General features: G+C 42.9%; 1 protein-coding gene across 1 annotated transcript in view; it reads left to right on the top strand.

Moving 5' to 3' along the window:
* Positions 1–12,334, top strand: part of RNGTT (RNA guanylyltransferase and 5'-phosphatase) — a 188,536-nt gene extending 176,202 nt beyond the window's left edge. Inside the window, exons 15-16 of the mRNA XM_021390753.1 lie at positions 7,158–7,281; positions 9,600–12,334. Of these exons, the coding sequence (XP_021246428.1) occupies positions 7,158–7,281; positions 9,600–9,763 (288 nt within the window). The 3' untranslated portion in view covers positions 9,764–12,334. The remainder of the gene's footprint in view (positions 1–7,157; positions 7,282–9,599) is intronic.

The following is a 24,673-nucleotide window of genomic DNA, read 5'->3' on the forward strand; positions in this document are numbered from 1 at the left end:
TTATCTTTCAGCGCTTATTTTTTTCTGTGAACCTGCTCAACAATTCTGTGGTTGGGTGGGGTATTTTCTTCCTCTTTGCTTGCATCTGCCTGTTTTTCTTTGATACTTAGACAAATGTCCCCAGGTTTCAGCACTGATGATGGGCTGATGGTTTATTATTGGTGCTATTATTCCTGGTGTACTGTATCCAAACTGGCTGTCTCTGGCCTCCACGGAATTCTTCCAAGTGCTTGTGGTGGAGCATTCTTTTCACCACTTCCTCCAAATTCATGAGCTGTAGAGCAAGCGAAGTTCTGTTTGCACAAAGTATGTATCCTCTGTAAGTATGTTCACATTGAGACTTTCCTTCAGGGCTCCATTACTGCTCTCATACTACTTGAGTGTTCACCGCAGTTCCCTGGTCCCCTAGAGGTTCTTCCTCTTCTATCAGTGCAGGCTGAGAGTCAGACTTCCACTTGCTGCTTTAATACAACAGTTGTGGACTCATCACAGTAGAGCTATGCCAAGTTCACAAGTCTTTAGCACAAGATTCTTCTGTTCCTCAGTTTCTACAGAAGACATACAGTAACATCTGTTTTTCTTTAAAACCTCTGCTGATGAGGGTGCCAGAGCAAGGCCATTTACCTGGGAAGCCTACTGTTTATTACTTTATTTCATTTAACTCTTCAGCACCTGTGTACTCTCGGATCACTGCTTCCCATTCATGGCAATAATTAAAAGAAAATAGGTTTTTGAAAAGCTTTAAAGTTCCCTCGGGACTTAGGTGGAGGAAGGTCAGCGGCTCTGTGAGATTCCTGAGTCATAACACCTAAAGCTGTGGATAGTTTATAGGTTTGCTATGGCTGACCAGGTTTTCCCATTGAGTTAAATGGAAAGTATAGAAAAAGGTCCACATCTTGAAGAATATGTATCACTGAGAAGCAAAACATTTGTGCAAAAGTACTCCCACATCATGGTCTTAGCAGCTACAAGGAGAGTGCTTTGTTGTAGTACCATATTTCTCTGAGAGTCCCAAAGTTCACTGCTGTCTTACAGATAGTTCATATGGTGTTAGAGGGTCAGGTGTACAGGAGACCTTCCAGGATACATTAAGAAATCTATTACCAACTGGCACAGAAATCATTAAGTTTGTAACATCTCTGATAAGAGGAAGTCTTTTTACTCCTGATGTTTCCATCAGTCAGTTGTCAGGAAAACCCCAGGACTCCAACCCATTATATGTGTCAGATATTGGTATGTATGTTGAGAAAATATTATATGTAATTCCAAAGTAATCTCTGATATGTTAAGAAAAAAAAAGTAAATCATAAACTGAGTGGCAGACATTGGAAGCCAATAATAAATAAGTAAATTCTGCAATTCAGAAAAGCCATGCTCTTGTGATTTTGAATCATGAATTTTCTCTTTGGTGTATTTCTTGATTTTCCAGCACTTGATGTTGGCAATGTGATTTAATGTGGTGTGAACAAAAACATTACAATTTTTATATTTCTTAATGTTCCTTTCCAGGCATGAGATCTCAAAACTAGTGTGTTTCCATTCCCTATGTACACAAGAAGCAGCGTAGTTACACTTTGAAGGCTTCTTTAATGTTAAATAAATATATCAACTGCGCTGTGTTTACCCAAGCTGATAACCGTTTGTTGTGTAGTATATTACTTAAACATACTGATTGTGTGTCCTTTTAATTTACCAAGAGAACTGAGCTACAAGTGCTGTTGTTTTACTTTTGACACATCTATGGTTTTGATAAAATAGTCTCTTGAATCGTATTAAGAAATTGATATTAAATTACGTTATGAAGTCTATTCTGGCATGAACAAAAATGAGGCAGTTTACTTAACTGATGAATTTCTGCCAGTTGACAGTGCTAATATTGTTGTGTACATTAATGGTTTGAACAGGCACTTAGTAACTATCTCTTGTAATTTTATAATTCTTAAAGTAGGCTTAATTTCACTGTGGAGAACGTGAGAAACTTTACATGAAAGGGGAAAAAAGTTCTTTAGAAGCGTCTGAACAAGCTGTCCGAGCATTAAGAAGAAGCTCTGAAGGAACAGCTTTCAGTCTTTAGCTTTCAAAAATACCTCATTTTGAGTTTGGCTTTCTGTTACACCTTCAGAAGCTCTTAATTTTTTTTTACTGTTGCTTCTCTCTCTCCTTCTGTCTCATCCTGTTCCTTCAAGATGGCATGACCTCTCTTCATTTCATCCAATCCTCATGTAATTGTTCATTTCATTCCCTGAGTGTTGTCATTGCTTCTTCGTCGCCTTCAGATGATGCCCCCACTGCTATGAAGTTATAGGAACTGTGGACAGGTTAATTCTCTCTGTTGTCTAGGTTATTCCACATTGCTTGAGAAGTTTAGAAGTGATGCCTGCAATACAGCACCAGTGTGTCACAGGGCAGTTACACACTTGAGAGTAATGCAGAAGTCAGGATTTCAGACATGCTGTTCTGCTAGAGAGATTTTATTTCCTAAGCTGTAATTTTTGGCTGAATGTACCCTGATACCCTCAGGACAATGGAGCTTGTGAATCTCATGTTCGTGGACAGTTGTTAGAAAAACGTGGTATAACGTCTGCAGGATGGCTGCTTAGAGAAGGATGAGCTCCAGTTCTCCTGCAGCAGAAGGCTGGGAAGCAACCCGGGAACTTCTCCCTTGTGTACATAAAGCCAATCGTTTCTTTTGGGATGTGCTTCTCTGGTTTGTTTGTTGGCTTCAGCTCTGAGAATGGATCCTAATGGAGAAAAGTTAGCTATCAGGGAGGAGGAATTATTTTGTAGACCTTCTGTGGCAGCTCTAAACTTCTTTCCAAACAGGTTGTATATTTGAGCATTACCCAGAAAGATTGCCTCCACTGCACATGTAGCTCTTCAAAAAAAGAAGAAAAAGCAGATTCAATAGAATACATGTAGAATCTATCTTGCTTGTGTGCTCTGATTCCTTATTTCATTTTCTATTTAGAAATAAAGTTCTTTCTAATTTCTTAGTATTTCAACTGCTGTTTTTTCTTACTTATTCTCTCATGAAAGTTAACATTTTCTGTGTGTACTGTTATGATCCTTTCTTCTGGGATCTCATAAACAGGCTGATAAATTTTGCATGTGGAATAAGCAATAGAAATAGGTACATCAAAGAACAATTTCCTTTCTATAAATGCTTGGTAATAGAGGGGAAAGTGCAACAAAAAGGCATTTAAACAGAGAAAAGATTGGAAATAGAATACGTTCAGATTTTGCTTACAAACATCGCTATCTTTTAAGTGGACTATTTCCTGAGATGAAATAATTTCAATTGCTTCATAAAAAACCACCTATATGGAAACAAGCCTTCTTTCAGTCAAGTTTCCATTTATCTAAAAACTGATTTTTTTTCTTTCAAAAGAACTTGAATATGAGGAAAGTAGATGAATTTGTAAAGATTATCCACTGTAGATAAAGTTTCTGAAATATTAACTGTCTCAAATTCTCATTGATAAACCTTACGTAAAGTAGCACCTTGCCCAGGATTTTCATGCTCCTTAGGAAGTAAGGATGATGAGACTGATGTTTGAGTGCAGTTTTAAAAGAAAATGTACGTGTGTTAATGAAAAGAAAAACTGGCTCAACAGAGTAAATTGTGTCTCAGTCTGATCAACAAGTACAGTGTGGCGATGCGCAGAAAAACCATGGCTATTGGTACCATCACAAAAAATGCTGCCATTTTTACAGGACTAGAGTTAACTGTATTCGTTGTAAATGATTTTTCCTCTTTTTCAGCTGGATATATTGTTTTTTCACATCTTGCCCTAAGTTAATATATATTATAGCTGCATTTATAAATGCTACTGTGATTCATCTCAAAATGGCTCGGTTAGTCTGCTAAGCGAGGTGATTTAATATGTTCGATATTTCACTTTTTTAATATATATTGTTTTTCTGAAAAAGGGGGATGGATGGAGACTGGGAAAAAAATTCATAGCAAACAGCCCAAATGATGGTGGCAGTGGGAAACCTTTCTTGGCAGGGAGAGGCAGATAGCTGGAGGATGGTCTGTGTTGTATCTAGCCTAACTTGAAGAGCTATTGATAAAGAGGAGGTGCAGCTCTTGCTCGCTTTTTCCTATCACATCTGGCAATCTAGCAGTAGGGTAGTGAATCACCTTCCAAGAGGAAGCTGATCTGTATTTTTGGAATGTAATTTCTGGTGGGCAAGTAGGCTGGTTCCAGATAACCAGAGCAAATGCAAGCAGGAACGGCAAGCATTCTGCTCCTCTGGGGAGGTAGGCAATCCATGTGTAAGCTGGTGACTGTCCATCCCATGACACATCTGTGGCCCTGACCAGAAATACTGTCCTGCTGCACACCACCTTCATCAGCCCCATATCCTAGACTGGTCTTCTGGGGTTCTGATTCTGACTGACTGTCTGAAAACAGTTTAGGGAATAAGTATTTCGGGGAGACTCCACAGTGTCCTTATGGTTTCTGTCCTGAAATTTCCACCACTGGATGCTGGTTCAGAGCATTTTATCAACAATATGGCAGAAGCATTGGCATAGTACCAAGAGCATCCCTGCTGATGAGGATGAGCATTTTGGCTGAGAACTGCCATCCTCCCTGAAATGCTTCTCCCATTTCTGTGAAGCTGGAGGAAGTGCCTCCCAGGAAGAGAAATGATAGTGCATTATTTAGTTACTCCTACAGGCTGTATTACTTAAGGGGAAGAAGAAGGGCTGAATCTATGCAAAGAAAGAACTGAGAAAACACCATTCTGAGCAGCTCAGAGTGAATTCCCAAAGAGAAGGAAATTCAAGACAGTTCCTTTTTAAAGCTAGAATACCAAAAAGTAGCATCCAGGTGATAGTAGATGTGGGGTATGCATTTTAGATACAAGGATCATTGTGTGCTTTTTTAGTCCTGTGCATAAACTGTGTAGAAGTCTACCAAGATACAACAGTAGTTGAATTTAGTAGAAAAGTATTTTTAATGCTGAAAAATGTGCTATGCTCAGAGCACTTGTAGTCTCGATCAAATGTCTGGAATTTGCTGAAACATTTATGTACTTCTACAAGACTGAGATTGCTTAAAATACAGGGATCAGTACGTGCTCTATTTCTTCCTTTGTGAAATAATGACTACTACTTGCAGTTGTTAAAGACTATGATCACCATATTCATTTAAGTCAGTGCTTTGGCAGGTGTTCATATTTTGTAGAAAGATCTGTCTCCTAGATTGCTAATGAATGGCCAAGCAAGTATCTAGATAGTTAATAATACTGCTTAATTGCCACAGTCAAGCAGAGCTGCCATCTAATTTATTGCCATTCTAAGCATCCAAACACTAGAAGAATGATAAACCATGAGAAAGCCATATGAGATTGTTATTTAGTTGAAGTCATTGCCTGCTGTTTTGTATATTTCTCTCTCTGGCAGGTGATCCTTCTAACATTTTCCTGCTTTGGCAGAAAATCAGATGCATGGCCATACCCCCCACTGTTCCCATTGCCACTGGGCAGCTGTTTTCAAAGTAATATACCTTCCCAAGTTACCATGCAGCCAAACGTTTTTCCTGCGTATATATTTACAGAGTGTGCTAGAAAAGAATGGTGTGTTTTCCTAAATATACCTAATGGAACTGGATTATGTCAGTGAGAATGTGTTAGTCAAACACCTGGACTGCGCTTGGCTTTTCAGCATGGATGTGAAGAGCTAAGGTGCTGTGCAGGGAGTGCTAGGAAGGAAGAGATTGGCAACCTGGGTCACTGGGTAACTTTATGCAGGTGCTCATCAGCAAAGTTCACTTAAGGAGTAAATGGTTTTAGAAAAAAGGTCTTTTCAGGTGATGAAATGGAGGAAAGAATAATGCATGATTTGGAAACCTGGCTCTGTGAGTCCTATAATGTAAGAGGCCTCAGCTGTAAGCAGGTTTAACAAAATTGTCTTACAGTGTGATTTTTCCTTGACAAGTAAAATCCCAGAGCTTCCTGTCCGGGAATGAACAGAAATACTCAGAGTAAATGCCAAGCAAAATGTTATGGTTCTGCTTATCAAATTAAGGACAAGACCTGTACTGTGTGGTGTAGGAGGACTCAATCTATGCAAAGGACCTTTCATTAATTAATTGCCTTTATCTGAAAACTAATGGAAAACAGGTTCATGGGCTTTTTTACTGTATGTGCTATTAAGCTGCCTGCAGACAGTTATGGCCTTTTTCAGATCTGCTTCCTCGACAGTCAATGCAAGTAGACTACAGAGGTCAGAAATTATGCTAATGAATCGAAATAACCACTGCACTTAAGCAAAGATGCAGAATCCAAAGTGTTGTGTTACTCTGTAGAGCTGTCAATTGGTAAACTCCAGCAAACTAAGCATGGCTAGCAGTTGAATACAGCTCTATGGTTATGAAGAGGCTCTTTGGAACAAATGAAATATATGGGTAAAGTTGTTGAAGCATTAGATAAGGTGCTCTGGTTACCATGGTTACTTGACATTTTTTTGCATTGTATCGTAGATTAGAATGCATAGGATGAAGTAGTCAAAACAAATACAAAGGCCATAGCATGTAAACTGTATTTCCAGATCACACAGCATTGCCACATAGAAAGACAGAGAGCTCGGGGTTTTGGTTACTGACAATTCTAAGAATCAGTACAATGAGGCCTGAAGGGTAGTCAGAGCCCATGTGATTGGAAGTCCTGCAGTATTTTGGAGTTATGATTTCAATTTTTAAATACAAATGAAGAGAAAAGAAAAATCCTTAGTAGAGTGGAATGATTTTCCACAAGCTTTTCCTAGTATTGAAATCTGACATTTGGCTTTGAGACCTTCAATGAAGAAGGCTGACGAAACATGGATAATACATTTTGTGCACTTAGGCTGGCAGTAGTGCTTACTCTGGAAGCAGTTTATTCCCATGGAAACCTATTTGCATTTGGGCCAGAAGTGACTTCTTTTCCCCTCTGTTAGAGCTGCTGATGTTTTAATATAATTGCTGTATATTGACAGCAGATTTGAAAAGTATTTTTTAAATGTTGAGGAGCTGAGCATATGTGTAACAGAGATGGAATCTGCAGTTTTTCTGTGTAAGGTAGAGGCATTTTGCTAAAAAAATGAAGGGCAAAAGTGAAATACATGTTTATCCTCAACTGTCATTTTGTTGTGTTTTTTTTTTAAACAGGTGACAAAGGAACTGAAACAGTATGATAATAAAATCATAGAGTGCAAGTTTGAGAACAACAGCTGGGTCTTCATGAGACAGAGAGTAGACAAAAGCTTTCCAAATGCCTACAGCACGGCCATGGGTGAGTGGAATAATACACTTTAAAACATTTTCAGGCTCAAATTTTGATTTCTTAATTACGTTCTAGTTTAAGGAGGAAAAGTGTCCTGGACTTTCCTTTTCTGGTTGAGGTACCCATAGAAGCCTTTCCTGTTCTTCTTGGCATCCCTCGCCAAGTTTAGTTCAAGCTGGGCCTTGGCTTTCCTGACCCCATCCCTACACAGCCTAGCAGCTTCCTTATACTCTTCCCACACTGCCTGTGCATTTTCTTCTTGCTCTTCAGTTTGACCAGCAGATCCTGGTTCAGCCGTGCCAGTCTCTTGCCTTCCTTTCCTGACTTTCTACACCTGGGGATGGAGAGCTCTTGCGCGCTAAGGAAAGCTTCCTTAAAGATCTGCCAGCTTTGCTCTGCACTCTTATATGTGAAGACAGTTTCCCACGGTGTTTTGTTGACTAACTCCCTGAAGAGCTGGAAGTTAGCTTTCCTAAAATGTAGCATCCTAATTTTACTCTTTGCCTGTCTCATATCCCTCCGGAGCATGAACTCAACCATAGCATGGTCACTACTGCCCAGGCAGCCTCCAGTCCTGGTGTCACCAATCAGTTCATCTGTATTGGTGAGCAACAGGTCCAGTATTGCATCCCCCCTGGTGGGGCCTTCAATTACTTGACTCAGGAAGATATCCTTACTGCATTCCAGGAGCCTCTTGGATTGCCTCCACCTCGCTGTTCTACTCTCCCAGCAGATGTCTGGGTGGTTGAAGTCCCCCAGCAGAACAAGCACTCGTGATCGCAATGCCTCCTGTGGTTGGAGGTAGAAGGCTTCATCAATAAGCTCCACTTGATTGGTGGCCTGAAGTAGATACCAGTCACAGGGCTCCCTTTGCTACCTTGGTCTTTAACTGTCACCCATAGGTTTTTGACTTGCTTATGACTGTTCTTTAGGGACAGCTCTTCACATTCTATTCCTTTCCTGATGTAGATAGCAACACTCCCTCCGCTCCTTCCTCGCCTGTCCCTTCTGAACAGCTTGTAGCCATCAATAGCCACACTCCCGTCATGGAAATCACCCCACCATCATAATGCTTTCTTACAGCTGAAGTCTCATACAGTAAAACTTCTGAAATAGTTTTCACGAAAAATAAGCATAATAAAAAATATTTCCAGGATGATGTCTTACTAATTGTAAATGCTGTGAACGATTCTGAAATTCTGCAGGAAAGAGTTTTTCAGAGCCAAGAAATTATATACTAATTGTAATTTGTAAAAAAAAAAAAAAAAAAAAGTAAATTTTAGGGAGTCTTAATGTTGTTTAGTAATGAACAAGCCAACAGATTTCTTTTTTCCACGAAGCTGCATGTGTACTATGTTCAATCCTTACATGCCATGCATTCTCTCAATCTTGTGTATATTTCCAAGAGAATTATAGTATTTGTGCTTAAGTTCTTGCTGTTCTGTTGTTTTTGTTTTTTTGGGTACTTCCTCAGTCTCTAGAGAGGGTTAATCGGAGGAGTATGAAGTTCCATATGAAAAGTATTAAAAATACTCATGGAATCATCTGGATTGAAAAAGACCATAGAATCATAGAATGGCCTGGGTTGAAAAGGACCTCAAACATCATTGAGTTTCAACCCCCCTGCTGAGTGCAGGGTTGCCAACCACCAGACCAGGCTGCCCAGAGCCACATCCAGCCTGGCCTAGAATGCCTCTGGGGATGGGGCATCCACAACCTCCTTGGGCAACCTGTTCCAGTGCGTCACCACCCTCTGCGTGAAAAGCTTCCTCCTAATACCTAACCTAAAGACCTTCCAAGATCACCAATATTAAGCCAATCTTATTTTGAAATGTTAAAATTTGGCTGGTATTGCTTGCCTCACTGGGATGTCTGTTCATAGAATCAGAGAATCAGAGAATAGCCCAACTTGGAAGGGACCCGTAAGGATCATTTAGTCCAACTCCTGGCTGCATACAACACCATCCAAAAATCAGACCGTATGTCTGAGAGCTTTGTCCAGACAGTCTTGAACTCCAACAGCTTGGGTGCTATGACCACTTCCTGGCCATTGTATAGTTGTTGCGTGCAGCAGTATACACATACACATGGACACATACCCATTTTTGTATAAAAAGAGGTGCATGCCCACTGTGGCAGTGGTGCTTTGCTGTTGGAGGCACAGCCTAACTCCTGACACAGCAGCCTCGTGCAAGAAGGTGTTTAAGGCTGACTACTCAAGCCAAATTATGTTAGTTATTTTGAACAGAGGGGTTCAAATTATTGAAGTGCAGTGAATACTGTTACAAATCAGTTCAGTAAATTCACAATGTGTTCTTTGTTCCTAGCTGTATGCAATAGCATCCAGAACCCGGTCACAAAGGAGATACTGTTTGAGTTCATCGACAGGTGTATGGCAGCTTCTCAGGGACAGACGCGGAAGCACCACCTCGACCCCGACACTGAACTGATGCCGCCCCCGCCACCCAAAAGGCCCCGCACCATCACATAGGCCTCGGGCTCAGCGGGTGGCATTTACGCTGCTGCAGAAGGTGAAGTGCGAGGGCTGGGAAACGAAACACCTGAATTACTGTAAATATCTAGGTGTGGGTTTTTTTTGGTTTTGTTTTTCCAAATTCCACGTCACGAATGGACATGGTTTTGTAACTGACAAATTCAACCTTACCTTCTGGTACTGATGAAATTTCCAAAGGTATAGACAAAAACAGTACAGTGGAATCGAGGGAAAGCTGCCTTGTTTATACATGGATATCTTTTCACCTTTTATTTATAATGTCAGCAACCTGGAACTGTGAAAATACTGGAATGCTGTACTTTTTAGAAGCTGTGTTTAAAAAAAGAAAAAGTGTTTTTTTTTTTTTAAATGATTATTGTTATTCGAGTGGTTGCGGTTTGTCACCCATAGTATAATTTATCATGGTTTCCTTGCATTTCTGAGACTTGTGCTTAACAGCAAACAGCAGTGTTGTTTCTGCGCTGTGTTGGTTGATAACTAAGCCTTCTTAGATCCACTAATTTTAAAATTAGCTGGGTTTTTGTTGCTGAAATATTAAAGAGGTGAATCCCTCTTGTAAATAGCATCCTTTTGAAAAGAAGTGTTTTGGGTGTGGGTTTTTTTTTTTGCCATTTGTATCTAACACACCAAATGTATAGTAGGCTGGTTTTAGCTTCGCCTTGAAGTTCCTCTGTAGATAAGGAAATCATCAAATCTTTAGTGTTGAGGTCTCTGCTCCAAGACCATTTCTAGTACAGGGCTTAGTTCTCCACAGTGATACCATTGTAAATATTACGAAAAAGTACACTTCACTGTGATATGCAAGAGTAATAACCAGTGCTAATAATGATGTCTCAGATCCAGATGCACTACAGCAAAAGAAACGCCAGGCAGCTCCTTCATGAAGGAGAAGGCAGCTCCGTGCGAGACACCTATGCCTTAGGGCAAGTGTCCTGGCTGGGATGATTGCAGGGCAAAGATGAACCTTGTGTGGTGTGGATGGGGTTGGCTGCCCTGTGACACTGTGCAAAGCTGCTGGCTGATTTCCCTTCATATGGCATGAAGGAGATTATTGATACCCAGTGGCTCTCCTGGCAGCTGTCCATAACACTGATTCTGAGAAGCTGCATTCTGGTTGTCTCATGGAGGAGCTGGTCTGAGCTGAAACCAAACGATCAAGAAATTTAAAAGTTTACTGTAAATGTAACAAGCAGGGATCTGGTTGGTTGTTTCTGTAGTTCACTGAGCGTGTCAGTACGAGTCATCCATTCATCCAGCAGTCTGATCTGTGAAGACGATTAATTTGTTTGAACTACAGTGCATTTCTGTTTCAATGAGTTTTAATGTTTGGAAGCAAAACTAACTCCTGCAATTTATTTTTTTTCTATAGGGAAACTTTAGAACTATGCTTTGTTGTGGCTTCTTTCACTGTTTCAATCTGTTGTGTAAATGCACATGGCTTCGCTTAGATGGCATTCCTAGCATCTCTTTCTGGGATATTCTACACGTGTCTCAGAAAACTGAAGGAGATACATAAGTTACTTTTTATACTGTGGTAAAACTTGAGGGGAAAAAATGTGTTCATCAAAGTTCTGTACATAGTTTCTGCACATTATCTATAGAAAAGAACTAATATCACCTATGCAAGGTTGCAAAATTGTCTCCTAAGAAGAGCCTTATGAATTTGATGTGAATACCTATGCATCCTCTGCACATCTTGCATTGAAACACACAGTTAAATATTTCTTCATGTAGTATGAACATTTCCCCCTCCGTTAAACTCATCATTAAGATTATCATAACAAACTTTTTGTCACCAGTCTTCATGGTTCTATGGCAATTCTAACTTTTTTTGATAATTGCAGCCTTTTAAATGAGTTACTGCATTTCACTATTTTAAGCTTTGTCCAAGCTGTCTCCTTCTTTCTCCTTCCCAGCCTTGGCATCTTGTATTTCGACAAGACCTAGCTTCTGGTTTACCTTTTGTGTTAGAGCTGCAGGAATCAGGCTGCAGCTCTCCTCCGTGTGCATTCTGCCAAGCTCATGAATGTGTTGTGGCCCTTGTGTTTGGACCATGTCTGTTTTCACACTCCTCTTGAAATGGATATTTTGAAAGAGTGGTGACTGAGGAGGTTCAGAGCTCCACATTCATATTCGATTCTAGAACTATCCTTGCACTACGACCTGTAGCATTTTAGAGAGGTCAATTTGCTTTGCTTTTTGGGAAGAGGAATCTACTGAGCAAGGGTTAAATGAAGAACCTGATGAAAACAAATGGAATTTCACTTGGACCAGATGGGTTTCATGCTGTGAGAAGTGCAAACTTCCTTTGTCTGCTACTAGAAATTCAAGACTGAAGCAAAGAAGAGTCTGTGCCAGGAAAATAATGATAATTTTAAAAAACCTAAGTCGTCTATCCTTTGGTGTACAGCATGATTCCATCCACTGTTTTGTCATTTGTTAAATATATAATTAAAATTTGGTTTCAGTGGAGTTTCCAAAAAATGTAAGTACATTCCTCTACAAACTGTGTATTAAGTATTTTAATAAAGTCAATGGTTTAAAATACTTCTGTTAAGGATGTGTTTACTTTTGATGCCTTTTGCTGTCCTAGTACCAGTTCAAGCACCAGAATACTGTGGTGTTATTACTCTTCAGTCCTCCAAGACAGTTTTCCATGATTTTCAGAGCTCACTGGCCCTTCTCTTAAGTAGCAGCCTCTCAAACCAGTGGTGGCCGCAATCTGTTTTGCCATTTTTAAGTACAGTTTGCTCTTCCTCCTGCTGGAACCAGAAGGAAACCAGAAGATGCATGAAGTACATACTTTATGACAGACTAACACTATGTAGCTTCACCAAGTCAGTGTTAAGAGTGCAATTGGATGAGAAGTTGTGCAGGAGGCAGCAAGGACAGGTCTTCCCTGGTTGGTTGTCACCAACCTGGCCCTGAAGCTTGTAGCTCACCTGCTTGGACAGCTCCTGGACCTGTGTTGTAAGAGGGCTGTTTTCTGTATCAGCATTCTACTTTCAGGAGCTAAAAACGCCGTCGTTGTGTTTGAACTTTCCTTTTATTTAAGTTCCTGCCTCTGCTGCTGATACGCTCTTCTAATGGGTGTGTTGTTTGTACAGTTCCTGTGGTATCTCTCAACCATTTCTGGTTCTCTGGTGTTTGAGTGTGAATGCCAAAGCACGTCTGACATTTGAACGCACCTGGGGAGTACAATAACTGCTTTAGTCCTTGCTCAGTGCTCCTCTCTGTTTGCATTAAGGAGGTAGGTTGGCATGCCTGGCCGGCATGTCGCACTGTGTAGTTTGTGTTCGCTTACTTGTTGATACGAGCAGTCCTTCAGCATCCCCACTCATCGGTGCAGCAACTCATCAGTTTTCTGCCTATGAGGTGTGACTTAGTATTTGCATAATGTGTAATGCATAATTGTATCTCATGAACCAGGAGTATTCACAAAGGCTTTGGCACAGCATGCTCATCTCCTAGGATTCATCTGCAGTCAGTGGAGAGAGAATGAGAGCAGAAGTTCAATTTGTGCCTCTTGCAATGTCTGCCTGTCTCTGCAGAGCTTCCCCCATCAGTTCTTTTTTGAGTTGATGTACTCTGTATCCTTTTCACGTTACTCCCCTGTGCTATTAGGATTTTCTGAGCACAGAATTAAAAATTTTATTGAGAGTAAATTTTGTGGCATTAAAAATACTGCAGTGTTCAATCAAATTTATAATCTCATTAAAAGTATAGAATTGGTTGGTCAAGAGCTATTTATTTTCCATAGGTGCTATTGCGTTCCTTGGGACCTCTTTAGTCAAATCCTTAATCCCAGAAATTCTGTTAACTTGCATGAGACTGTTTGGCTGAAACACCTGAAAGGGGCGGATTGCTTCTGTCCCTCTGCGCAGTGGCACAGGGTCTGCCCTCACCTTGTCTGGGGGCTCCTCACAGTCCAATCATGAACTCAGTGGAGTTCAGGTTTACGCATATTGTTTCCAGTGTCAAATTTCTATGGTCTGTCCATAGAGCATAGCTCCTCAAGCACACGATCCTCTATGATGTGCCCACCGCCTGCTTTTCAAGTTGGCCTGTCACTATATGTGAGGCCATGAGACTGCAGAGCTGAGGCTCAATCCACATTCCATGTGGGCATTGCTCTGCTCGGTGCCTGTATGCTCATCCTCACACCATGCCAGCCTTGCAGATTAAACGTTTGATGGATAGCACAGTGCTGTCCCTCCAATCCTGCTACTTGCACAGGGAAATCAAAGCTGCACCTACCAGCTGGGACAATATTCATAATACGAGTAAGTACTCTTCCCTCCTTCCGTCCCTCATGACCCTGGCCTCCCTGTTGCATAGAACCATAGAATCACAAGATTGGAAACGACCTACAAGATCATGTACAAAGGTAGGTCCTACTCCATGCACTGACTTCTGGATTGACAATGTGAGCAGTGGGAATAGAGGCTGGCATTCTTTCTACTTTCCCTGGTGAGATCCTGCTGGCCTTCTCAACAAGCCAAATGCAGCGGAGGCTGGAGGTTGCTTGAGACATTTGCAACACTGTTTTCCCCTAGTCAGGCTAATTTTAGTCTGGTTTAATTCAATCCATAGGCAGCAGCTGGGAAGTACTTGAGCACGCTGTAATGAGCACAAGTGAGAAGCTTCCAATGGCGGTGGTGCATCCATAGGTACAGAAAGGTGGAATATGCTCAATGGACTCTCTTGGAGGAGAATAATGTGTTCCACTGTGGCAAAAAATAAAATGTAAGTGCAAACCATTTGCACTTCATTTGGAAAACACTGGAGTAAAAGTAACAAAGAAACCAAATCTCAGTCAAGTTGACTTCCATGACAGCAATTTATTTAATAAGAAATACTGTTTATGCCCCCTTTCTCCCTCCTCTGTCTCCTCCCTCAGTATCTTTGTGTCTGTTTGACTAGCAGAATGCACGCAAATTGGGTTCAGGAGCATTCATCTATCATACTTTGAGAAAATTAAATTTTGATTAACTCATGCTCAGAATTTTCTGTAATGCTGAGGAGGCGATAAGGTTATTGTATTAAATGGGTCTGTATAAATACTGTGTGTAACACTGAAGGAACAGAATTTTGTTATTATCAAGATGTACTTCAAAGAGTTTCTCAACTAATTTGATTATCATGAGAAGGGAAATTTTAATCCAAATAGTTTTTTTAAAAAATCCTTTCAAAAAAGGTAGAATTGTTCAATAGGAAAAAACTCAGGGAAGAAGAGCACAGGCTTGGCTGAGCCGCCACGCATGGCTGCGAAGTGGGGTGTGGTGGAAGGGAGGCCCAGAAGGCAGCTGGAGCCGTGACATCTTGTGTGCTGCCAAGGAAAGGAAGAGGTAAGATGAGCGACCTTTGCAGGTCCGTTCCAACTTGGGCTGCTCTGGTTCTGTGACTGCAAGGTGGCTCTCAGAATGGAGAGTGCTCATGGGAAGACCAGGGGAGAGCAGGCCTTAACGACACTAAGAGGTGGCTTCTTACACTGAGATGATGGGGTAGGGGAGGAAGGCCGTTCCTCACCAGGAGGGTCAGAGCAGCTGCCTCTCGGGGTGGCTGGTAGCAAAGAGGGAGGACCAACAGGTCCTAATTGCAGAGCAGCAGGTAAACTGTTTCTCTTTCCTGGTGGTAAGTCTGATCCTCAGCTCCAGAAGATCTGGTGCATACTTGCACTCCCAGCAATGAGTTTTGTTGGGGTTCAGAGAGCTACAAGTTGCAGCAGGCCGTGTCCCTGCATCATAGCATAGGACCATGGGGACACCTCTGAGCCCTTCGGGCAATCAGTGATGTGCAAACAACCCATGAATAGGGCAAACAGGGCTCTGAATTGGGCATCGTTTGACATCATAGAATCATAGAATTAGCTAGGTTGGAAAAGACCTACAAGATCATCCAGTCCAAGCATCCTCTTACCACCAGTAACCCCACTAAGCCATGTCTCTCAACGCTATATCTAAATGTTTCTTGAACACACGTCAGAGCACTGCACGCTCCACTTTCCTCACACCTCATACCCTGCCAAGAGGAATACACAGGTTTTGCCAGGGTGCACGTGGATGATGAGAGCATCAAGTCTGCTTAGAGCCCAGGTAGTGAGGGACACGGGGATGGTGTGAGTGGCACAAAAGACATGGGGAAGCAGAGACGTGCTTCCCTCCAGGGCACATCCTGATGCCTAATGAGGTAAAATAAGAACAGAAAAATAATCTTAGTTCGAATTCCCCATCAGCTTATTTGGCAGCTGGTGCTGATTGTTGGGTATATTAGTACTTACAACCTTCTCCTCTGGTTCAGTTTACAGACAATCTTATGCAAGATCTTTCTAAGAAGGAATTCTAATTTGACAACATGGAGGTTTGAGACCAGTAAAATAAGTGCCAGGAAAGCATTACAGAGCGAAAAAAAAAAGTCCCTTTTCCCTGACAGGCAGTGGAAAATTCACATTTCTGAAAGGATTTATGGTCTTTAGAGCAGCGGGCTCCTGGAATAATTTACTTTCACCTGCCATGACAGTTTGTTCCTTAAAAAGAAAAGATTTATTATGTTATTGTTGGGCATTAAATCAATGATAATTCTGCTGCCAGGTAATACTGACCCATGAGTGAGTGACCGTGGGAATCCTGCACAAATTACCCATGGCGGCCAGATGCTGGAGTTAGAAGCCGTTGTGTTTGGCTTTGCACTTCTCACCATTTCTGCTTCCACAAAGCTGTGTGTTGTGTCCCTGGAACCATGAGCAGCCAGTGCCAGTTTGGCTGGTGGCTGCCCATTTGCTTTCTCTTACAAATGTTGTGCAGAAAAACACCCCATCCTTCGGTTCTAGCATCATAGTGAGGTAATTGATCGAGAAGTGCCTGCAGGGAAGAAGGCTGGTGTTGCATCCTCTTTCCTCAAGTATCTGGAGCAAATCTTTTGACATCCGGAGGGAAGTTCTTTCTCCAGCCCAACTCCCTCCAGCACTAGTAGCAGATAAAGTGAGAAGTTCCCTGAAGCCTCCCTTCCTGTGGCTGACCTTGGACCACTGGCTGTACAGGTCCTACCCTGCGTTCCCCACAGCATTGTTCCCAGTGGGGAGGACAGAGAAGGGCTGCAGAGCCCTCCATGCCATGCTATGGCTGCACACAGGCTCTCCATGTCCCTTCTCCTGAGAGGTTTCCAGTTTCACAGTGCTAAGGATGGTACAGAACTCAGGGCAGAGTCTGGACATGGCCCTTCCCATGCCAGTGGAGCGCCGTGTCTTTCTTACCAGTGGCAATGGGCCACCAAGCAGTCCGCCTTAACGCACGTGCATGCACAAGAGTCCGAAGCAAAGGGAGGTCACTGTTAGCTACAACTTTGTAGGTGTGAGCCACAAACCCTCTGCTACAGCGCAGTGCACAACACTAGAGCTCTGTGCATCTGTGTATAATAACTGCTGTCCTTTTTGCACCTGGCTGTGCCACCGAGGATTCTTGATGCATTACAGAAAATTAGAGACAAGCACATTAATACTTGGCTGTGCTGGCCTGGAACTGCTGAGGAACAGAGAGTGATGATGACACTCAAAGTAATGGAATGAGAACAGCAGCCTGCAACATCCTCTTTTCATTGACAGACAAAAGAGTTCGGTGTGTACACCCGTGTCTTTGCTGAGGACTGTACAGTGGATATCAAAAGCCTGAAACATTTGCTAATGATAGCTGCAAAGAGGGAAAAAAGAACAACTCTTACTAATGTAAAATGCAAGACTGGCTGTGTTATGTAGCAGCTCCTGTTAAATTGACTGGCAAAATATTTTCTGAGTTCATGGAGATTTGACAAAATTACCCGTTCCCTAAAGCCAGTTGTGAGCGCAGAATGTTTCTGCTTTCACACACAGCTTTGAGAGGCAGAACAGAACAATTCCTGCCCAGGCAGCTGGGTGATGGAAACTGACAGCGCAGTGCCTGTGCAGAGAGAGTTTAAATGATGCACAAGGGACTGGTTAGCGTGTGATATGCAAATGTAAATCTATCCTCGAGGCATCGCAACTACAAAATGTCTTGCAATCATGCTCATTTATCGAAAAGTCATTTCTTACTATGGATTCCTCCCTCCCAGAGCAGCAGGGCTTCCTGCCCCGAGTGAGCTGGTCCTTCACCCTATCTCCAGTGCATTACATCTGGCTTTAGCCAAGGGACTGACAGCCAGAAGGAGCATCCCCTCCTGTGGTGCTCCGTGGCTGTGCCTTCCCCATCTGGGGAACAGAGACAAGTAGATCAGCGTGATGGCCGTCCTGCTGCAAGGCCTGTCTGCCTTTTGATAAGCTGAGAATCTCACCATCATGTTGAGCACAGCTGCTTTCTGGAAAGGTTCGGAGCCACCTGCGCTTTGCCTGCCTTTACAGAAAGTAATTGGCTATAGGATGGTCCACATCCCCGAGGAGGTGAATCGACAATGTCGTCAGTCCAGTTATAGCAATGAGTGTGTTCAAGGCCAGCTCATCCTACCTGAAAGTACCAGCCCATGTGCAAGTGTGGGATGTTTGTCATGCCTGCTGCTGGTCACAGGAGGGCCTTGCAGTGGAAACATGGGATTGCCAGACCGGTGAGTCTATAGCCCCGCTCCCAGGGACACATCCTGTCTCAGGGCAAAGTTCACCATGAAGTGGGCACTGTGGGTAAAGCCATGTATTATAAACATGAGTTTCTAGCTTTCCTTACTTGAAAAGAATGGGAACTTAATCTTCATGGTCATGGAATGTTTTTTCCTGCAAAATCCATGTCCTTTGTGAGGACTGTTTGCTAACTACTTGTTGGCTGGGCAATCTGCAGGGTGAGTGATGGTTAGTGGGTGCAGGCAGGAAATGGCAAAGCACTGTCAAGCTTACACACAAGCATCAGCTTTTCTTTGGTGGCAACAGTCAACCACCTTTGTGTAGGTAGAATCCAGAAAACCTTTCCTGCACTTTAAATAGGCCATATTTTTTCAGCGTCAGCAGGTGCTCCTTCAAAATGGCTTGCGATATTCTGTGTAAATTACTTGAGTGCAGATGCTTGAAGTGTTAAGACTCTTGTTTTCATGTTCTTGGACAGATCCTAAGTGGCAATGGAACTCAATTCACATCCAAAGCACTCCTGTTATGTGTTACAGGAGCTGCTGTCAGGCATGTCGCATCATCTCCCTGCTACCTGCCTGCGAGCACTTAGTGGAAAGAATGGTTCTGACATTTAGGCAGTGGATGGGTGCCATGACCCCAGCAAGGGTGGCTTACAGCACAGGGCTGCACAGGTTCCAATGGGCTATGGATGTCATCTAGGCTGTTTTGAACCAGTGTGCTGGTATTGAGTACAGCTTGGAAAGAATGGTGACTGGCTGAACTGTAGCCAGTCTGTAATGGTGTTTCCTACCTGCTTTTGGGGTGAAATTTTAACGAGTTACACGAAACAAGCATCTCTGCGAAGCAGCGCCCAGTGAGCACAGGCATTCACATCCTGCAACAAACACAGCTAGGACCTTCTGCTACTGCATGAGATAGGAGGTTTGTGCCCCCAGCCGCGGTGATGGCTCAGCCAGCTGCCTGTGTGGGTTGTAACAAGGCCCCTAATGCCTTGTAAGGACTTCGAGATATTTGCACAGAATCACATGATAGGTGAGGCTGGAAGAGACCTCCAGAGACTGTCTCGTCCAACCCCTTCTGAGGGATGCATTTGTCAAGCACTTTAATTGTGTATTAAAAATGAAAAAATGGCAGAAGAGGCATATTAAAGAGTTCTGTTCCTCATTAAAATGGGACAGCTAATGTATATACAGCGTGCTCAGTGACAGCCATTAACTAATCAGCAAATCATCATCCAGGAGACCACAATTACTTCCTATCAGAAGCGAGGGTTGGTCGTGCAGGCGCAGGGCTGCAGGTCACAGAGCAGCCGTCTGCATGCGCACAGATCCCAGCTGAGGGATGGGGTCTGTGTGAGCTCATTGTGAATACACAGCAGCTCAAAGTGATCCTTTAGAAAACTTTAATTGGTGTCATGAATGCATTCATCAGCAATAACACCTAAATGAAAATTGCGTGCTTCTGGAGTGTCTCTCATCGTAGGGTCACAAAGCCACTCACAGCCGCAGGCAGTGTGTTGTGCTCCTGTGAGGCAGCAAAGTTCTCATCCTGTTTTACAGGCGGGGATACAAGGCTAAGGTAAGGCTAATACAAGAAAGACATGGAGGCCCCGGAGCATGTCCAGAGAAGGGCAACGAAGCTGTGAGGGCTCTGGAGAACAAGTCTTACAGGGAGCAGCTGAGGGAGCTTGGGTTGTTCAGTCTGGAGAAGGGGAGGCTTGAGGGTGACCTTATCACTCTCTACAATTACCTGAAAGGAGGTTGTGGTGAGGTGGGGGTCAGCCTCTTCTCCCAGGTAACAGTGATAGGACGAGAGGTGATGGCCTCAAGTTGCACCAAGGGACATTCAGGTTGGATGTTAGGAAAAATTTCCACTTAGAAAGAGTGGTGAGGAATTGGCACAGGCTGCCTGGGAGGTGGTAGAGTCACCGTCCTTGGAGATGTTCAAGAAAAGGGTAAATGTTACACTGGGTGACCTGATTTAGTGATATGGTGGTGATGGTCGGACTAGATGATCTTAGTGGCTTTTTCAACTTTAGTGATTCAATGATTCTGAGGCTGTCACCAGCAAGGTGGCTATCAACGCTCCTGCTAAAAGGAAGATCATTCAGCGAAGATCTGCATGTGATACATTAGAGGGCCCTCCCAGAGTTCCAGAAGAACCTGTCTCTCTTTGCTTCATCCTCCTTTTCTCTGGATAAACAGGATTTAAGCTTCATGATGTCCACGTGATAGGACAGCTACGATTTCTGCTGCTGTACCCTGCTCAGCACAGAGATCTGTTCTCAAATGCTGCTGAGCAGACAGGCTAATATATAAGCTGGGATCCAGTGAGTCTTCATGCTGTAACTAGGAGTGCTGCAGAGCGACTTATCTGAATAAATGTTTGCCAATACTGCTGTTAATTCCCTGCACTTGCTGAAAATGAAAGGGAATACTGGCCCAGGCGACATGTGGTTGAATTCAACCGCTTTGATGTTTCTTAAACAAATCTTTGGGTAATTTCTCAGCCACATCTGCGCATACTGTATAATTTAATATTTTTGACAACTTCATGGAGCTGTGAATTTCTGTGATATTTGGGTTATAAATTTCACTGGCATGATTTTGTCACTTTTTAAAAACAGAGCAAAATTAAACCCCCTTTCAGCACACTTTAAGCGCCTTGTTCTACCTCCATTTTGCAAGTGAATCCTATTTATATTCCATTCTCTAAAGTAATTGGGCAACTAATCATTCAAATATCATTCCTATCTCCTTCTAGAAACTAATAACAGAAGAAAAGCTTTCCTTCTCTCAAGAGAATGGAGTTGGTAACCTGGCTCTTGCTGACTGAAAGAAGCTGATCTCTGGGTGTGGAGGAATTTGCTTGGCACTCTATGCCAGTAAACAGAACTGGTAATAAGTCACAGCTATGAAGTGGATCTAATTGTGTAATATCAGAAGAAGCTGTCAGAAGCAGATAGGAGTAAGTCCTAAACTGAGTGAAGATCTGAGTGAACTGTTTCCTCTCTCCTGTTCTCCTGCACAAGGATTGGATGTAGGAAGAGGCTGTTTTGATGTCCCCCAGCCCTCTTGCAAAGCCTTAGGTTTGCTGCATTTCTCACTGTTCTTCCTTTTCATTTGTACAAGAGGTTAAGCCAGGACATTTGGTTGCCTCTGTGTAGCATTCTCAATTTCAAAGCTAGATGGAAATAGACATCAGAAGGTTTTACTGTGCATGAGCTGTATCTTAATCATCTTAACAGCTGATTTTTCTTTCAAAGTGATCACTAAAGAGTGGAGATGTTATTGCTCTAGACGTGAATGTTCATTAGAGATGATGAACAAATGGCAGGACCCACAGTTTCCTGTGTAAGCTGTCCTGCTAAACTTTAGTAAGACATCTAACACCTCCTCTGCTGTGGTACGACTGCCAGTGGATCAGGAGGATGTGAATAACGATGTGCTGAGAGGCTGGCTACTGTGCCTTAGAGAGTGAGCTGGATGGATTTTTCACAAATAAGGAAGAGAGTAGAGTTTGATATATTAATTTTTTCCCCCTAAACTGTGTAATTTCCTACTCTGTTGCTTCCTGTGATAAGATAAGCCTTGAATGGTATCAAAATCATTTCCTGACTCTGTGTGGTCTCTAATAAAAAGACTCACTTAAACTCATCGGCCTCAACTGACTTGCCTTTTCCATGAAATGTAAGTCAGTTCCCTTCAGCCCCATTCGGTAGGACTCATCCAACCAGAAACTCTAGAAAACTCATATTTATCAGTGTTTGTATAGTCTTAAAAATTGTACAGTTTTTCACATTGACTAAGGCTAGTATTGCACTGTTAAAGCTACCTTTCCTTGCTCTCTTGCAAGAGGATTCAATTTTTGGAAGTGACGTTCTTGGCAACTAGACAGCAGGCCTTTGGAAAAGTCATTAGCACAGCCTGCCTCCAAGTATCCCCTTGCAAACCATCTGCTCAGTTCAGGAAAGCTTTGTTCTTCTCATAGGTCATCTGAGGATTCTGGAGGAAGATACAAGATCCAAAGCACTGCGACACACCACTTGGTACAAGGCTAGCAGTCAGGCCAGGCCTGCTAGCAAACAGACAGGAGCAGGAACCTTTCTGAACTGGAGTCCAACGGAGGGCTGATGCAGGATGGAAATAAAGCCCTCTGCACAGGCAGACTTTGCAGGAGGATTGATAGTCTGGAAAAATCAGATGCATGGAGGAGAAGAACCAGGCCTTGCAACAGGCAAACACATTCGACTTTAAAAGCAGAGAAAGGAGTTTTCAGTATTCTAAAGACATAAATGTTGGATTTGAAGCTGGGATTAAAAATAATTGTTGCAGTTGTGCATTTGCAAATAAAGAATCCATAGAGTGGTGCAGCTCAGAGGAATGATGCTGAACATGCAGGTAGTGTTGATGTTCATGAGCACTGACGACTCGGCCCTGATGGGGCTCATTTATCCTCCTGCACAGAATGGTTGGATTCTTCTCATCAGCTGGGTGCTTTCTGTTTGACCTTGTCCTGTCCCTCCTCAACTCCTGAAACATTTATTGTTCTCCTTCTCATTGTAAATATATGCTGGACTACAACCTAGATCTTGTCTGAACTCTTCAGAGAGTAACACAAAGTATTCCAACACCTTTATCATTGTCTGCTTTTTGATCAGCGGTGAACTTGTTCCCTCCTTGTCTGATACTGGAGGTTAGCGTGTGCTGCTGGTTAGTAATTCCAGGCATTGCTGGAAGAAACAGCCGTAGACACATGCCTCAGTTTGAAATTAAAGCTCAATTTAGTTTAATTGTCCTTGATTTTATCAAGCATACAAAATGACTGATTCCATATGCAAAAAAATAAATACATAGCAGCTCGGAAATGTCTTCCTCCTTATGGTAGCAATTTTATACGGTTTTCTGGTTTGCCAAATGATCTCTTGCTTGTTCTGAACCTGGTTAAATCTCTTTAACAAAATCTATTTTGGTAGGGTAAGGAGTCAACATAATTAGTGCAAAGGCATGTATGTGATGGTTTTCCAGCACTTGATGAACATGGCTTGGGGTGAGGATAGTTTTTGTATGGGTTTGATATTATCTTAATGGTCACAGAAGAAAGAGAACTGGAGACCTGTGCAGCTCAGACAGGGTTAATGGGTCCAGCACAGCCCAGCAATTAATCCTGGCCTTGGAGTGAAGGTGACATCCTCCACCTTCTCTAAAACCATGTGGCCACTTCAGGCTGTTCTAGGAACATAGCCTGAATTTCTCAGTACTATTCTGTTCACTCTTCAGTTCTGCTGCTGTTGTTGCTGCAGAATGGGAGAGTGAGAGGGCTGCGGAAGGACAAAGCTGGATGAAGTAACTGCAAGCACTGTTTGGTGGGACATGTTTTTTGTGTGTGACTTTTAAAAAATGTTTTATTCATTTCTGCTCTTGTATCTAGGAGCATAGACCAGGCCCCACAGACAGAAATCATGCTGCGGAAAGCTCTCAGTGTGCTCTGAGAATGGAGGTAGGTGGGGTAAAAAACACTGATGCTGTTAGAACAGTACCTGCATCTTTGGAAGTTGTTCTCATTTTCCATCGCATTGTGTCAAGGGAAATGGGTGGGTTCACTCTGATTTGTAGCAGTGGAGGGAGATGTTGTGTCCTGCTGTAGGACTGTAACTTCTGAGCAGGCAAAAGGGTGTTCCAGGAATTTAGTATGGTCTGCATGGATGTGCCTCTCTACTGGAGAGCAAGGGCCTTCCAGCCTTCTGCGGGTGCTCTGAAGAGTTCTGTCATATCATTGGGACTACGTGTCCTAATTTATGCTCTCTAAATCCTCTCTGCACTGAATTTCTTCCTATTGATGCATCAGTGTCCAAGGTGTCTGAGTACGGCTCCAAGGCTACTGGAAGATTTCCAGCTTGCTTAGAGGTTCTTAGGTCTTTTATCCTTCTTGTCTGCTGGTCCAGTCTCAACCCCCCCAGTTTTCTGGTGTCTGACTGAGCTGGCTAGGCAGACCCCAAGCTTTTTTCCATGCCAGGGAAGAGCAGGTAGTGTCTACTATCCATGTGCAGGTTATATATTGAGACTGTTATGGACATCACGTGCATGAGGAGTATGCTGTATGTCCCAGCCCAGCTCAGGACACCGTACTTCCCCTACAGCCCACAGCCCTGTGGAGGGGGCAGTAATGTAAGGTCTGTGATGGCAGCAGACTGCCATCTGGGAGCCCGCCTTCTCCGGGGCCTCCTGGTCAGCTGTCCAGATAGGTGCCATTACGTAATGTCAGAAGTGGCCAAGGGGACAGATGGCAGCTGCTGCCCGCAG

The sequence above is a fragment of the Numida meleagris genome, chromosome 3 (assembly GCF_002078875.1).
Source record: "Numida meleagris isolate 19003 breed g44 Domestic line chromosome 3, NumMel1.0, whole genome shotgun sequence".
NCBI classification, from domain to species: Eukaryota; Metazoa; Chordata; class Aves; order Galliformes; family Numididae; genus Numida; species Numida meleagris.